General features: G+C 38.6%; 1 protein-coding gene across 4 annotated transcripts in view; it reads left to right on the forward strand.

The window, feature by feature from the left end:
• Positions 1–17,226, forward strand: part of TRPC4 (transient receptor potential cation channel subfamily C member 4) — a 192,805-nt gene that overhangs the window by 169,747 nt on the left and 5,832 nt on the right. For all 4 annotated transcript variants that reach the window (XM_087865171.1, XM_045796917.2, XM_045796918.2 and 1 more), the window contains 2 exons: positions 4,437–4,632; positions 7,652–7,846. In XM_087865171.1, the coding sequence (XP_087721297.1) occupies positions 4,437–4,632; positions 7,652–7,846 (391 nt within the window). The remainder of the gene's footprint in view (positions 1–4,436; positions 4,633–7,651; positions 7,847–17,226) is intronic.

Here is a 17,226-nt window from a genome sequence, read left to right on the forward strand (position 1 = left end):
ACTTACTTTTGAAATTTTGTCTTCCTTTAATTTCAGTGTTACTATGTCTTTTACTTCATCTCTTACTCCTCAAATTTTTCTCACTGTTCTCTGATAATTATATTTCAGTTATTGCTTTTAAATAGTGATCTTGCCTTAGTGACTATCCTCAGACCATATTACAGTATCTCTGTGAAAACTCATCTGTGCTTACGGATGTGGCCCTAGATGTCTTGAGGGATGACTCCTATATTCCCATCACTAGCACAGATCTCTCTCCCTAAGATCTGTAAGCCCAACTGTCCTATGGACCCCTCTCCATGCATATCTCCTAAGAATTTAAACCCAAGGAAAATTCATCAGAGTCTCTCTAAAAATTTGTTCTTCCTTCTCCTCAACGCTCTTTCTTAGTCAATACTATCACAACCCACCCAGAAACTTAAATCAAAAGCTTGTGCTTTATACTAGATCCTTCCCTCCCCAACCCTTCCGCATGTAGTCAATGGTGTCTATTCCTGCTCTTCATTATCCTGGCGCCATCTTCCCTTGCTCACTGCCCATGCCTACACCAAAGTTCCCTTGCCCCTAGCCTCTGCCCTCTTTTATATGTCTTCGTCTTGGTCCCTGAGTGATCTATCTAAACCAAAATCTTAACACTCCTCCATTTAAAGTGTCTAAATGGTTTCCCATTCCTTACCAGATACAGCCAAATTCCTTTGCATGACATACCAGGTAGGTCCTTCAGTGATCTGCCCCTTGCTTCCTTATCTAGCCCCATCTTTCTCCATTCCCCCAAAACATTTTACTCTTCAACATTTTTCAATCAATCCCGAACTATGTCATATTCTAGCCTCATCCCAGAATGCCCTTGTTCTCCCTTTCCACATGGCAAAACGGTCTTCTGTTTTCCAAATCCTACCTGAGATGTGCCTTTTCCAGGATGTCTTCCTGATCCCCTCCTGACTGTGAGCTCCCAGTGGGCACAGCCTGGTCTGTGTCTTCCATGTCTCTCCTTCAATTTGCTCAGCAGCAAATGGACACTTTACTTCTGCTCTGAAGCTTCCAGGTTGTTATCTCTTTAAAGTGGGAAGAACTGCATGATACTAAAGAAAACCAAATATTCAGTCACTGAAATTTTTCTAGCTACAATTTTAAATTAATAGTCTCTGGTTAAAGGACTCTCCTGTGAAGAGAGGGGCACGGGCTTTATGACAGATACTGGCTCATTAAGAACATCCTTTTTATGTTTATTGAAGGTATATTCCTCAAAATTGGAACTGGCCTTCATTTGTTTTAATATTACATTATTCCTTATAAACTAAGAATAAAATAGTCAAATGTGTCTTATATTAATTTGTGTTTCCTTATCATTTTCATTGCAAAGGATGGGGGAAACCTCAACTGTGGAATATATTACCTTTTTACTTGTTCTGTTTCTCTAGTTATAAGTACTTAACTGGAAAGCAAGCTAATTTTTTAAAGTAGCAACTGGGAAATATCTTTAAAGAGCAAGAGACAAAGAAGCTATCTTTAGGAAGGCATTGCTATAGCATCAACCCATAGAAATTGCCAGGTTTTAGTCAACTAGGGTTTTATGCTAAGTATTATTTAATTAAGTGTGATATTATCCTCCGAACCATTCTGTCCTTATCACACCAAAGAACTGGGAAAATAGTTGTCACATAAAGGCAGTCTGAGATACACCACAGCTAACGACTTTTCAATCTATGGACAACCTTGCTATCAATAGTTTTGGGAATCACTAATGGTGGAAACGTTTCTAGAAGCAGTGGCTTTAAAATGTTAACTTAGATTAACTTTTTTTAGTCCATATAATAAAAGAATAATTAACATAATAATATAAATAAGAAACACTAATGTCTTGATACTAGGGTCTTAATTAATCTAAAAATAAATATATTTTGGTTAAGTGGAACTATTCTGCACATCTCACTTTCGATTCATTTCACTGATGAAAAGAAAAGAAACATAATGAAATCCAGAATTAATCACAAGATGTCACCTTATTTTGAATTTTCTCCTTTTCAAATTCTAATTAAAAACCTGAATAAATGTTTTGCCAAAGGGTTTGCTAATATTCTCTAATAATTAGTAGTTCTTATTTAGACAGAAGCAAAATCAGTATTATTCAATCATTGCAATCCATTTAGTCTACATCACACTTTTTATCTGAACATTTAAAAAAGCAACTGTTATGGGATTTATGTGGCATTTTATATAATTTATTATAGCACTTAAATTATGTAACTTCTAGCTCTCTCTCTGAAATGCTATTGATACCAGGGGGAAACCAGCAGAATTATATTTGTATATTCATGGTGAGAATTTACACGGTCTAGAAAGAAAGAACAAAATTACCTTACATTGAACCCAAATGACACGGTCATTAATTTTAGAAGTTGTCCTTAAAGTTACTAAAAATAAGGAACTTATGGCCTTGGATCAAATTTACTTATTTCCTGAGAAAGTTTTCAAAGAATAACTTAGAGTAGCTTTTGCCTAGGGCCAATGAATTAGATTGAACTTTCCCTGATAGTGTGAGAATCTGACATCAGGGTCGGCCTTTAAGAATGCATGGTCAGCTCCTCACATGGCTCACGTCCCTGCTGGCAAGACAAAATCTCATTGAGGTTGATCAGATCAGCTCCCTTATCATTTTATGATAATTGGCTCCATTGTTGAAGAGCTATAGCAAAATAAATCAATAAATAATTACATATTTTATAATTAAAATTTAATTAAACAATTATGAGATTATTTCCTTTTTAAAAAAAAAAAGCAATAAACTTGAGAAAAGAAGTCCTGAATGCCAAATAAGATACCCTTAGTTTGATTTTCCTAGTGGTACAGACCAGAAATTCATGGAAAGTTTTCAAGGAACAGGAGTTTGGTCCAAGAATCATGCACAGGATTACAGCCTTTTGATCCTCTGAGCAAGGATTGGTCTTAGCAGGGGCAGAACCTAGAGCAAGGCCTGGCTTCAGGAAGGGCAGGAGATGACATAACCCTGGACTGTAAGATCATTTACTCTGAGAACCAATGTTAAACCTGTGAGTCATCTATTCCATGTTTATTTTCTTCAGGGTTTAATGATCACCTGGCTTATTTCTCTTCAGTTCTCTGCTCCTTGGTTTTTGCTGTCTCAAACCTTTGGCTTCTCATAATTCCAATGATCTTGACTCTCCATCATAACTCCTGCCATTTCAGCCCCTTTTGGCAACTACCTCGTTCTCGGTATTTCTAAGGTAAATTTGTATGGAGAAGAAATCTGATAGTGTAGGCTCATCCTTTTCATATCCGTCCATGCCATTAACCCCTGGCCTCTATGAATTTGCTTTCCTTGGGTCACTCAACCTCTGAAATCCTACCTCCTTAGTCACCAGGCCAGGTATGAGAATAGTTTTTTGTTTTTACAATATAACGTGACTAAAGTCTTCTTTTAACCATACATCAAAGAGTATAAAAATTCTGTTATCTTTTTATTACATTATACTAAGATGTTACAATGTTCCTGCTGAAACAAACAGTGCTTCACATAGGTTCAGACTCTCTTTTTCTCATCCTGTTTCTTGAACTAAGTTAAGGAAACTTCATTTTTAATGAAACACCAGAGTTCATTCATTGGCAAAAAAGAATTAAATGTTCCCTGAGATAGGAAAAATAGCAAATTTTGTTATCTGAGCATTCTGACATTTCGCCATCTTATTTGATTCCCTATGTACAACTTTAATTGTAGTTGTGGAAATCCACAACAATAACATTATTTTTAGCCCTTCTACAACCAAGAAGCAAGAGCACATGAATGAACTGACATCTTTCAAAGATGAAGCTTGAGGATGTATCATTTATTAACTTTCAATGCCCTAGGACATTGGTTTGCAAGCTTTTCGTGAAAAGGATAGTAAATATTTTAGACTATGTGGGCCATATGTTCTCTGTTGCAACTACTCACCTCTGCCATTTTAACACAAAAGAAACCATAGATAATGCAACAATAAATGATTGTGGCTGTGTTTCAATAAAACTTTATTTATGGACATTGAAATGTGAATTCATAGAATTTTCACGTCGCAAAAATAGTTCTTTTTCCCAAACATTTGAAAAAGCAAAAACCACTCTTAACTTGGGAGCCATGCAAAAACAGCCTGTGGGTCAGATTTGTTGTCCCTCCTCTAGCAAACTAAATAGCTTTCAAATCTCTTAGGAAAGTTAAGTACACCTGGAAAAATTAAGTACACTATTGGTGCTATATGATGAAAACAATTTTCTTTCATTCTTTTTGTTAAGTTTAATTTTGTAATTCTTTAATACATTTTATTAAGTTTAATTTTTAAATTAAGCAAATATACATAATAGGAATCAAGTTCTATTGTTATATCTTGTTGTATAATTGTTCTATTAATATAGCTATTAGTGTCATTTTATCTTTATTCCAGGTTATTTGAGACGCTCCAGTCCCTGTTTTGGTCAATATTTGGGCTGATCAATTTATATGTGACCAATGTCAAAGCACAGCACGAATTCACTGAGTTTGTTGGCGCCACCATGTTTGGGACGTACAATGTCATCTCTCTGGTTGTCCTACTCAACATGTTAATAGCTATGATGAATAACTCTTACCAACTCATTGCTGTAAGTTGAATGACTTTATTTTAATTCCACATTTCCCTCTAGAATGTGTTGTTTCTAGCCATACCCTATCCTATTTATCATAGAAAACAGTCTGTAATTGGCTATTGATGAGACAGAACAGAATTATAATATGAATGATTAATTTGAAGTTTCTAAACAGTATTATACCATATTTGGCTACGTACTAATTTAGTTTTGTCATATTATGGAGGATTATAAAATAAACGGAATCTATCTTTCCAGGCAGCCATTGCGATGGCAGGCACTGGGGGAGGGATGAATTATGAACAAGTGGCTCATCTCTGTGCCTTGTCCTTTGCACTTTGCATTGTCTCTGTCCATTGAACCTACAGTCTTGGTATAAACAATCTCGTGCCAGCCTGGCAAGATAAAAAAGCTAGCCTAAATGGGAGGCTGATGGAAAAAGCCACAGGATTTTCAATTTCTTAAATCCAGAAAAACCAACATAGGAGTAACCCTGAATTCTACAGCAGAGGACACAATACCATACATGTTTATTTGAAACTCTAGAATTCAAACAAGTTAGTTTATTTATTCATTCATTCAACAGATTCTTATTGAGAACTTATTCTGTTGCCATGTACTGTTCTAGGAACTAGAAATACAGCAATGAAAAAGAAAGACAAAGCCCTTTGTCTCCTTGAACTTCCCTGCGTGTCAATGGCCATTAGCAATAGCAACAGAACAAACCCATACTGGAATGAAATACTTTTAAGTCTTTCATATTTATACCTGAGACAAGTAGCGTTTTATAAGCATAATTTATAACCATAATTTTCTCTTTAAATAGCTACAACTGCATCTTTGAATCTATTGCTAAACCACTGGAATGTTATTATTGTTATTTTGAGAAACAGCATTCTGAATTTTACTTAAACTGTCTTTATGGAGGCAAGACACCTGTCACAGATGAAAAACCGCATAAAACATAAGAATAGATGATTTTTATTTACTGATTCACGAACTAAGTATTTGTATCAGATATACCTACATCCTAGGATTTGCAGGTGAATATCTGAATTTGTGGAGCTTCCTTTAAGCATCTTGCAAGTATGGATTTTTTAAGATAGTGTCTATATATTTGTTTCGGAAGTTCTGTATTCCTCTGGTCAACATATTTGCAAAACATGGATTCTATCTTCCAGACCACCTTCCAAAAAAACTAGAAAGTCTCTAATTATCAAGCTACATATAGATAAACTGTATATACAATTTGGATCCTATAAAACAACAAATGTATTGATTTCATCAAGAAGAGAACATTAAGAATAGTATGACTTTTTTTTTTTTTTTTGCTTCTTTATGGGGTGTGTCTTTCTAGGTGACTTCTTAAAGAGATGAGAACGATCTTCAAATCTCCATTTTTGTTTAGCTCAAACTCTAAAACCACTCGAGAGGAGAGCAGGCACTGAGAAGCTGAGACAGGTGTACCTCCCAGCATCATGGGCATGATGGCTCCTTGGAGCATGAACATGTCAACTATTTCACTTTCACTTGGGTAACAAAAGGAGGTTTGGGGCATCACCAGCATAGAACATTTCATTTCCAGTTTTTCTGCCATAGATTCTGTTATAGACCCTCTCAGAATCCCAAACCATGAACAAAGGAAGAGTCTGCTTTGTGATAGCCATAAGAGAACATAAGGAGGTCAGGATAATCCTTAATTTGTGCCTCCTGCCGAACTAGAAGGAACAGAATCTACGCACGGGCCAATATTTTATCCAAGTGACTGCTTTTTTATGACCTTAAGCCAATTCTACTGACTCCCATTTCCATGACTACAGCAAACAATGGGTACTTTTCTTCATTACTGCAGAATCTACAAGCTTGTTTAGAAAGAAAGCTAGGGAAGGTGGAAGAACTAGAAGAGCGGAAGTGGGGAGAATGGGGGGTGCGGGCTGGAGCTTCTGTGTTTCTATTGATCAGTCTATCCCATCAAACATTTGCTAAGCAACAATGAAAGCCACACATTTTCTAGGTATGCTCATTCCCGTTGAAAGCACAACCTGTCCAGTGTCTAGATGAAAATCTCCATTGCTCAGAGTAGAAAAGTATATACAACACGTGCATTCATTAGCACACAGCCGTTTAGGAATATTGGAAAGAAGCACAGTCTAAGGTTACGCTCCTACTCTAAAATCTGAGTTCTTCTTTCTAATAGTAATGAGTTAAAATGGAATATTTTGAAATCCTAAAATGTGTGTATGCCTAGTTTCTACCACCTCCTACTTCCCAGCTTTTCTGCTTTAATCAGATCTGTGGCTAATGTAAGAGGGGACTGGCTGCCCTATCTCTAATTGTCACACATGTTCTTAAGTTCTTCCAGGAGATTAATAAAGTGGGATGACTGATAAATGATGAAGGGGATGGCCTCAGGCCCGCAGGCAGCCACTAACCATCCTCCTATTTGGTGCCATTTGGACAAAGTTATGTCAGGGCTCAATGCTGTGTCAGATGCCCTAGTCTACACTTGTTAGAGGAACTTCTCTGAATTTGTGCCTGTTGCTTAAAGGTGGACAAGAATTATTCACATAGAAACATATCAAGAAAGACTTTTCCTGGAAATAGCAGAAGGCTAAGCCATGCAGGTGGCAGTACGCCTAGGCAGGGATTCAAGGCCTTGGGTAAAGACATAAAGGCCTGTTTGGGGCCAGAATCTAGTGCAACTGAACTAATGTAAGCCTACAGTTCGGGAAACGAAAATTCATCCCGAAGTCATAACTGATCACTGCAGTCTCTTTAACATGGAATTATTTTAGATGTCTGTTTCACGGAAGAAGGGAGGGTAAAACCTGACAAGACTGCTGTGACTCTTTACCAGGGTAAGCCATCATCTGGAATGTTTAGATGACGATCACTGGGAGTCAGCCTTGTTTTTACAAGCAATTTAATTAATGTTTCAAGAGCTGCCCCAAGTCAAGTTACAGGCTCTCTGTGCGGTTTATCTCACCTTGGTAATTAAGAAACCTGTCAGCAGTTGTCATATTCTCCCGTGCAGGACCATGCAGATATAGAATGGAAATTCGCTCGAACAAAGCTTTGGATGAGTTATTTCGAGGAAGGAGGGACTCTGCCTACTCCCTTCAATGTCATCCCAAGCCCCAAGTCTCTCTGGTACCTGATCAAATGGATATGGACACACCTGTGCAAGAAAAAGATGAGAAGAAAGCCTGAAAGTTTTGGAACAATAGGGGTAAGAACACAGCATGTTAGTATTACTTTTTTTTTTTAATTGTGTATTTGAATATATTTGTATTGCTTGTTGGATATTTTTGCATTTTTAGCCTTTTTGTTTTTTCTGGTTGCATTTTGGTGAACATTTACCGCACAGCTCCCATGTCTAAGACACTGTTTCCTACAGTGAGGGTGGTCACTGTTATTTAAATGGGAGCCCACTTGACACAGGCCTCTCCTGGGCTCAGGAGCTGAGGCTGGGGGAACTAACACTTCGGCTCTTGGTACCCTGATTTCTAGCCCATTTCAGAATTTCAGCCTTGGGTTATTTGTGGCATTACTTACTCATCGTCTGCTTCTCTCTCTGGATTGCAAAGGAAGGGGGCTGTTTTCAGTCACCTTATGGTCTCAGCGCCTAACATAGGCTCCTACACAGTGTATAATGTTTGACCAAAATTTCTCAACTAAATGATTAAATGGGTATTGTAACTTGAAAATGTTGTGCCATGTTCAAGCACAGTGACTTCGGAATATGTTGAATTGCTCAACATTTTGCTTCTACTCCCAATCATTTTAAATACCAGGAAGTTGTGTTTTTTAAAAATGTTAGGACCCCTCAGAGCCATGCTCCTGTCACACTATAAGATTAAACTTCCTTTGGGGGGCGCCTGGGTGGCACAGCGGTTAGGCGTTTGCCTTCGGCTCAGGGCATGATCCCCGCGTTCTGGGATCGAGCCCCACATCAGGCTCCTCCGCTATGAGCCTGCTTCTTCCTCTCCCACTCCCCTGCTTGTGTTCCCTCTCTCGCTGGCTGTCTCTCTCTCTGTTGAATAAATAAATAAAATCTTTAAAAAAAAAAAAAGATTAAACTTCCTTTGGAAATTTCTTTCATGCTGGAAACCAAGCTTCAAGCAATTCCATCAGAAGAGACATGGACTTAGGACTTTGTTCCAAGCAAACCACTGATATAGGACAAGTTATTCTTCGTTTCTTCCTTACTTAATTTCCTATTTTTCAAACTTCTCCTAGTGATCTTTTGAGAATTCATACTCTAACATTCATTAGTCATTTTGACTTGCTCAGAGAAATTGCTTTGGAAGTATTCTAATATGCCATTATATTAGAATCACCAAGTAATACTAGTTACTTACTAAAATTTTTAAATTTTTAAAAAATTTTCTTTAACATGGGTTTTGACTGCTAGCTATGCCCTAAGTGATCCTTCTCACTCATTAACCTTATTGACTACTAGGCATTGTTATCAGCTCAAATGAGCCTTTCTATGCTGACAGTGGTATTGATTTTGCTGTCTTGTCAGTAACATTTCTAATTCTAAAAGAAACTGACTGGCAAGAGCATATATCAAACAGAGAGGTGGTTAGGAGAAGTAGTTATATTCTTTCTTATAAATTCTTACCCCATGAACTTGGAGGACTAAAGTTTGGGCATATATCTGATCTTAGAAATCAAAGTTAAATTATGATGAAGACTTAGGCTGCAACCTTCATACTAATTGATAAACTTTACCACTGACTTTAGAAAGAGTGAAAGTATTTTACTCCAGATGTTTGATTTCTGTTAAAAAAAATAGGTTTAGGGGCACCTGGGTGGCTCAGTCGTTAAGCTTCTGCCTTCGGCTCAGGGCATGATCCCGGCGTTCTGGGATCGAGCCCCACATTGGGCTCCTCCGCTGGGAGCCTGCTTCTTCCTCTCCCACTCCCCCTGCTTGTGTTCCCTCTCTTGCTGGCTGTCTCTCTCTGTCAAACAAATAAATAAAAATCTTTAAAAAAATAGGTTTAAATTATTTTAAAATGGTTGTAAAATAAATGTAATGACTTCGGCTTAATAAGCAATTTTCGCACACGTTCCACCTGCCAGCCAGGAACTGGGGTGTGGGAGTGGGTACAAAGGCATGCTTTCCATCCTTGAGGGCATTATTTATCATAAGGGAGATACAAATGTGAGAACATGTACTACAGTACATGTCATACAATATTTTTAGCATTATAATATTGTTACATGCAAGATGCTATGGCAACATTGTAAACAATAATTAATGTTTTCCTTGAGGTAAACAGAAAAAGGTTTCAGAGAAGCCAAACTTGGTTACTCTGTTCCACATTAAAATACACTCGTCCTTTTTCACATTTTATTCTTTTTTTTTTTTTTTTAAAGATTTCATTTATTTATTCGACAGAGATAGAGGCAGCCAGTGAGAGAGGGAACACAAGCAGGGGGAGTGGGAGAGGAAGAAGCAGGCTCATAGCAGAGGAGCCTGATGTGGGGCTCGATCCCATAACGCCGGGATCACGCCCTGAGCTGAAGGCAGACGCTTAGCCGCTGTGCCACCCAGGCGCCCCTTCACATTTTATTCTTAAACTCATAAGAAATTTATTTAATCAATCCCTGAAAAGATATTAATGATTAGTACAGTTCTATCTTATCTCTCATAGGAGTATTTTGATTTCAAAAGAGTTTCTGGGTCCCAAAATAAAGGTCACACACAAAAGAAATTTGTCCTCAGTAGTTTAATTTTAGGCAGTAGCAGAGAAAATCTTGGGTTTTAAGATGCCGCAAAACTTGTAACAAGATATGGGGCCCTGATCTAATATTTTAAGAGACCCAACTGTGCTGCCACCAAAATAATAGAAAACCATCTTGACTTCCAAATCCCCCCACCCCCGCCAGAATCCTCCCACTGATGTCGCGTTGTTAGGAATATGTTACCATCATTTCTTAGATGCAAAGAAGGGCTTAATGTTCATTTAGGATTTCCTATTAAAGCAGTGATTCACACCTTTCAGACGGAGAGGGTAGATGGCATGTTAAAAAGCTTTCTTTTCTATATACATTACTGGTCTCCAAAAAACCAAATTTCTTTTTATGTCTCTATCTCTAAATTTGAATATTTTGATCCGAGCTGATGCACAGAAAGAGAATTTGACCTCAAGCCATTCCTTTCTCCTTAGCCATGCGTATCTTACTAACTTTTGGTAATGGATATTTTTATGCTTGGGGAATGTATGACAAACTAAACAAATATTGTGAGTCACATCTCTCTTCTCTACCTGCGTCCCACTCTCAATCCTGCCTCTTCTTCGCCAGGCTAAGGCTTTGGGCAAGCACCAGCCTAATTAAACTCAATGCTGTAAATTGGCTCCTTGTCTAGACTGCATTTCCAGGACAGGAAGGACATAATATTTTGGTTTGCATACTTGTAGTTGAGTTTTATACGTTTAGATTTTAGATAGAAATAAATAATATGTATTATTTATAAACAAAAATATGAGATAAAGGACAATAAATTGAGAAGGTTGGGTAATATTAATAGAAGAGTTAAATGAAAAAATAATGTCAAAAAGTAATTGATTTTGCTGTGAATTCATTTCAATTTGATTAATCCTCTTGACAGTTCATTAGTGTAGACAAATGAAGACAAGGAGATACACACATTTCCATTAATTAAAAGGTGACTTTGAAGTTCCAATGACAGTCACTGTATAACCAAGGCATGGCTTAGAATATCACATTACACTTCAAACGGACCTTAGAAATCATTTAGCTCAACCATTTCCTTTCAAAGAGAAGGTATTTACCTTGCCCAGTGTTTTAGGGTCTCTTGGTGACAGTTCAGGCAGGGGACAGGGGAGGGAGAGCTGGATCTTTTGTTTCCCAAACCAATGTGTTTTCCATTACCCTTTTGATTCCTGAAAAATCTAATAATGATACAATGATACCTTCCCCATTGTGTGTTCGTCTTTTCATTTTTCTCAGCAGCTTTTGCAGGTCCTGTCATTGTTCTCAGCTGCCTCTCAGATTCCTGTATCTCGAAGCCCTTGTTTCACAGGCTGGCTTACCTTCTCTTTGCATCTCAACTGTTTTATATTTAGGCCACATTTTTGAAGCAGAAATTTGAAGCTAAGCTGGAGGTAGAGTCTATCACTCTTTGAGGCATTTTCTCTAACCTTCCCAACTTGTGATGCACTTACCAACTCGTGGCACCCAGCGGCTGCCCGAATGTCACGCTGGTGCTCATTCCCTGCACGTGGCCAGGCAGATCCTGCAACCGGGGCTCTTCAGGGTGGCTGCACCGGCCACTCTCCAGGAGCCCATCATTGGCGATCTTATCTTGCTATTTATGGCTTCCGGTTAATACTCATACAGCTAGCCCTGAAAACTCATTAACATTTTTTTTTTTTTTTTTTTTTTTTACTTTGGACTTCCTTTTATGGGTGATCAGGAGTTCCAAATAAATTAACCCTTCATTTGGAATGCTTTACGGGGGAAACATAATGAAGCAGAAATGCTTTATTGAGCAAAACCTTTACTGTAGGAAGCAACCCATTACAGAGAAATGGCTTGTCTCTGGGAAATTATGAACATCTCACCAAACAGGCAGCCTACGGAGAGGTCAGTAGAATAAGAAACATGTTGCAGCTTTTGGTTTTTAATATGACTACTTGTCTAATTTTTAGCTTAACCCCATTTTATCAGCAAATACTCTTCTCCATGTTAAAACACTGGTTCTTAGACTTGAGCACATGCTAGAATTATCAGTAATCTCTGTTTTAATAAGCATTTCCTTGTAATTTTAATTAGAAACTCCTGTTAAAGAAACCACTGGTATCTAGCACAACTTTTTAAATGAAAACAAAATCAACATTTGTATTTATTGCTCAAGAGATCCAGATCATTTAATTAAAGTAAAAAGATGTTAATGCCAAAGTGTTTAATTGATATGAAACATTTCAATGCCATAGACCAGGTTTCTAAAATGGAATGCTGAAGTTAGTAGGTCAATATGCTGAACTGAAAAAATGTGAGTTCTTTGGACAAATGATAAAAAATGACTTTAACTCCCTGAGATTCATGTTTTCCACTTTCTGATTTTCTCTTAAGCACAGTAGAGTGAGGAAACCATGAAACACCAAGTCTGTTAGGGTCATGTAGCATCACTGAGCTCTGGGACCGCAGATGGAACACGCATGCCTGACCAGTTGCCACAGATACGCACTCAGTTCAGCCACTGCCAGAGATTGGGAACCGTGAATGGATTAGCACCAGCTAGCATCGCTAGAGGAAAAACGTTAATAATACACGCTTTTCAGACTGTATTTTTAATGCTAATTTATCAAAATGTATTGTTCCTTCATCTTCATGATTTTCAGTAAGCCTAACAACAAATCTTACGGATACGATAGTTTGCATCCATGAGTACCTCTCAAGCCCTAACTCACTGCTATAAAATTTGCGGACAGGGCCTTTTAATTAAGTTTACTTTCCCAGGTAGGGATGTAGAGGGATGAATTGTGTGACATTCTTGGTGTTTCAAGAGTGAAACCCTGACTATTTGACAAGGTGACACTCAAGCATTTTATATCGTATATTTTTATATGCTTAGAAAGTGCGCTTCTAGAGAACAATTATGTAGCACCATCTGTAAATGAGCCAAACTGCAATTTTGAAAAAGGGATTGCATCTTGGAATGGTCCCTTGCCTTTTTTACCCATTTTTAAAAGAAGAGCACAGCAAGCCGCAGCCCCTAAGGGAGTCACCAAGCAAAGCAAAGGATAAAAGGCATAATTCATGGGCTCAAAGTCAGTGATAGACCAAAACCGGAGTGGCAATGAGAGAGCCGGGCACTGACGATTGATGGCAGGGAACCAGCTCGGGGAAGTGCGCTTGACACTCCGCATGGTGGACCTGCAGGCAACTGGAGATAAAGAGTGAGACAGCGTCACAACTGAGTCCCCAGAGCCCTTTCTTTCCCAGCTGCAAAACCCTTCCTGCTCTAAGGCAACCTGAGGCTTCTATGGAAACGCGGATTTCCCTCACAGCAGCAGAGGTTCCCTTGGTCTTTTCCTTTATCATGAGTTCTGTGACCTACGTACTGCCCTTATCTTGTCCCAACAAATCAAGAGGACCCTGCAAACTGTGAGATACGCTGACATGGCACACACGTGTGCCTTGGGTGCCCGAGCGAAAACCACCCTGCCAAGGAACATTCTGCACACGCTGCTAGATTTCTGACATAATTTGCAAAGAAAACTGCTGACTTAAAATGCACAACTTCTTCCAAAATATTATATTATTTTTGTGAACACAAATCGGTCAGCTCTGTTCTTGGTCATTTCTAGTGATGATTACAAGATGTAATACCTTTCCTTATGAGAGTAAACGCCTTCGAAAGTCAACTGATCCTTACCCGACAAAAAGATAGCAACCATGCTAGGTATTGTTGATGGTAGTTCTACTGTATAATATTTAATAATGTCACTAACTGCCCAAAATTATCATTATGTTTATTGCAAAGAGTACATATATTATGGGTTGAATTGTGTCCCCCCAAAAAGATACATTGAAGTCCTAAATTCCAGTACATCAGAATGTGACCTAATTTGGACATAGGGTCATTGCTGAGGTAATTGGGTTCAGATGAGGTCATATTGGAGTGGAGTCCTTATAAGAACATGACCATGTGAAGACACAGAGACACGGGGAGATCACCTTGTGAAGACAGAGGCAGAGACTGGAATTACGCAGCTGCAAAGCAAGGAACACCAAAGATGGACAGCCACCATGAGAAGCTAGGAAGAAGAAGGGAAGGTTTCTACCCTCAGTCTCAGAGGGAAGAGTTCCTTGCCAACATCTTGATTTGAGACTTTTTGCCTCCAGAGCTGTGAGACAATAAGTTTCTGTTTTTTGAGCCACACAGTTTATGGTATTTCATATGGCAACCCTAAGAAACTAATACAACATATACCATGCCTCTGTGGTTACTCATTTTTATTCAAAGAAATATGGATCCAGTACCTTAATGGTGCTGAGCCTCAAATTAAGACATCTTGGGAGAGGGAGGCAAATCATAGAATACATAGCAGGTGTGTTCAAATGTCTCTTAGTGTCTACTTGATAGAGTAACGTGTAAAGAGTGAATTTTAGTCTGTGATTCTAGAACTGGCACTCTGGTATTTTAGTTACTCAACTCTGTGGGCCTTGGTCTCCTTACTTATAAATGAAGCAATGAGACTAGACCAGCTCTTTGGGTTTTTTGTTTTTGTTTTTGTTTTGTTTGGGGGGGAGGGGCAAAGGAAGAGGGGGAGAGAGAGAGAGAGAGAGAGAATCTTAAGCAGGTTCCACGCCCAGTGCCGAGTCCAACACGGGGCTCAATCTTATGACCCTGAGATCATGACCTGAGCCAAAATTAAGAGTTGGATGCTTAACTGACTGAGGTGCCCAGGTGCCCCCCGGGCTTTTTGGCTCTGATAAACAATATGTCTGTATTGAAATTTAAAACCTAGTCTGATTTCCTTGACCTTTGGTAGATTCTGGAAAGTTAGAGAATTAAATTAATTTTAGTGTTAGCCTAAGAAAGCTAACTAAAAGAAAGAAAGGGGATCATTTTATGCATTCCTAATAGATATATTCACAATTTATCAGGGACTGTGTTGTCCACGATAGTTTCCCTGTATTAATGCCGAGAAATGTGGATTTGTAATTGTATCCACTAGTGCATCTGGGCATATAATCCTCAGATCTTTTTCTTTAGTCTTAACCTTCCCCAAAGATGCAAAATCGACAGTGACATTTCTACTTTAATGTCCTCCGCCAGCATCTCCAAAGTGGAATTCTTTGTTATTTTTTAATAGCACCAACATCTTAGCAACTAGACTAAAAATTTTTGTCTTCGTGCTCCCATCCCAGCTGCCACATCCTCTTGCTTCCCATCTTTTCCATTCACACTGTCGCGGGTTCAGCTCACACCCATTTTACCCTTCAGTTACATCCTGGTACCGGCATCCCAAGTGATGTCTCATCTACTGATTCTCCATGTTCCTTTTTCCTACCTATTACTGCTGCCACGTGATTATTATAGAAGTTCCACTCTCATCACATGTCACTCGACTCGTCAAAACTCCAGGTGCCTACCAACCACTGAATTCGCTGTGCTTTCTAAGATTCTGCACAAAGAAATCATGCTAACTTTCCAACATGAGCTAATCCCTATATTCCGATTATCAGAGCACATCGCAACTGTCCTGGTGGAAGTTACCCTGACGCGTCTCTCAGCCTCCAGCGCCAGCATATTGCTGACCGTATTATAATCTTTTCCCATCTGAACATCTGTGCATCTGTTAAAGTCTCATGATTCTTTCATGTCCAATCTAAAATCCCGTTCCCTGTTTGAAGGCTGGTTCAGATTCCTTAGCCCAATATTACTTTTTCCTTCCCTGTACTCAAAACACATTCTTAAGGCCCTCCCCATGTTTTTACTTGTTTTTTGCCTTCATCTCTAGACATTCTTGGCATTCTACCTCCTAGACTATAAGCCATTTAAGGGCAAAAAATATGTTTTTTTTCATCTCTGGGTTCTTGCAGCCTCAGCCATGAATGTGTAACCATTTAATAAATATATGTTAAATTGGCCCTACAAGCCAAGCTTCATGAAATAGAAACCCACAAAGGAAGATTCACAGAGGTCACAGCAAAAATCCAGTATTATGCAGGGATGCTCCTAAAACTTTTGGGACCTCAAAAAAGATGACTGGCTACCACTACACACCTATTAAGTTGGCTAAACACTGCAACACCGACACCACCGAATGCTAGTAAGCAACAGGAACCCTCATTCATTGCCAGTGGGAATGCAAAAGGGTAAGTTGCTTTGGAAGACAGTTTGATGGTTTCTTATAAAACTGAATATATTCTTACCATACAATCCAGCAACCGCACTCCTTGGCATTTACACAAAGGAGTAGAAAACATATGTCCATACAAAATCCCGCACAAAGATGTTTATAGCAACTTTATTTATAATTGCCCAAACTTGGAAGCAGCCAAGATGTAGCTCAGTAGGTGAATGGATAAATAAGTTATGGTACATCCAGACAATTGAATATTATTTATTCGGTGATAAAAAGAAATGAGCTATCAAGGCATGCAAAGACATAGAGAACCCTAAATATATATTACCAAGTTCAAGCAGCCAACCTGAAAAGGTTACATACTGTATGATTCCAACTATATAATACTCTGGAAGAAGCAAAATTATGGAGACGGTAAAAAGAAGAGTGGTTGCCAGAGGTTAAGGTGGTGGGGGCAGGGGAGGGAGGGATAAATAGGCAAAGAACAGAAGATTTTTAGGGTAATTAAAATACTCCGTGTGAGACTACAATGATGGACACATGTCATTATACATTTGTCCAAACCCATAAGAGTGTACAACACCAAGAGTGAACAGTAATGTAAACTACGGACTCCTGTTGAATGATGTATCAATGTAGGTTCATCAATTATAACAATGTACCACTCTGGTTGGGGATGCTGATAATGGGAGAGGCTGTGCGTGTGTGAGGTAGGGGAATATATGGGAAATCTCTGTATCTTCCACTCAATTTT

This window comes from Ursus americanus, chromosome 10 (assembly GCF_024610735.1).
Source record: "Ursus americanus isolate L20-20 chromosome 10, mUrsAme1.1.p, whole genome shotgun sequence".
Classification (NCBI taxonomy): domain Eukaryota; kingdom Metazoa; phylum Chordata; class Mammalia; order Carnivora; family Ursidae; genus Ursus; species Ursus americanus.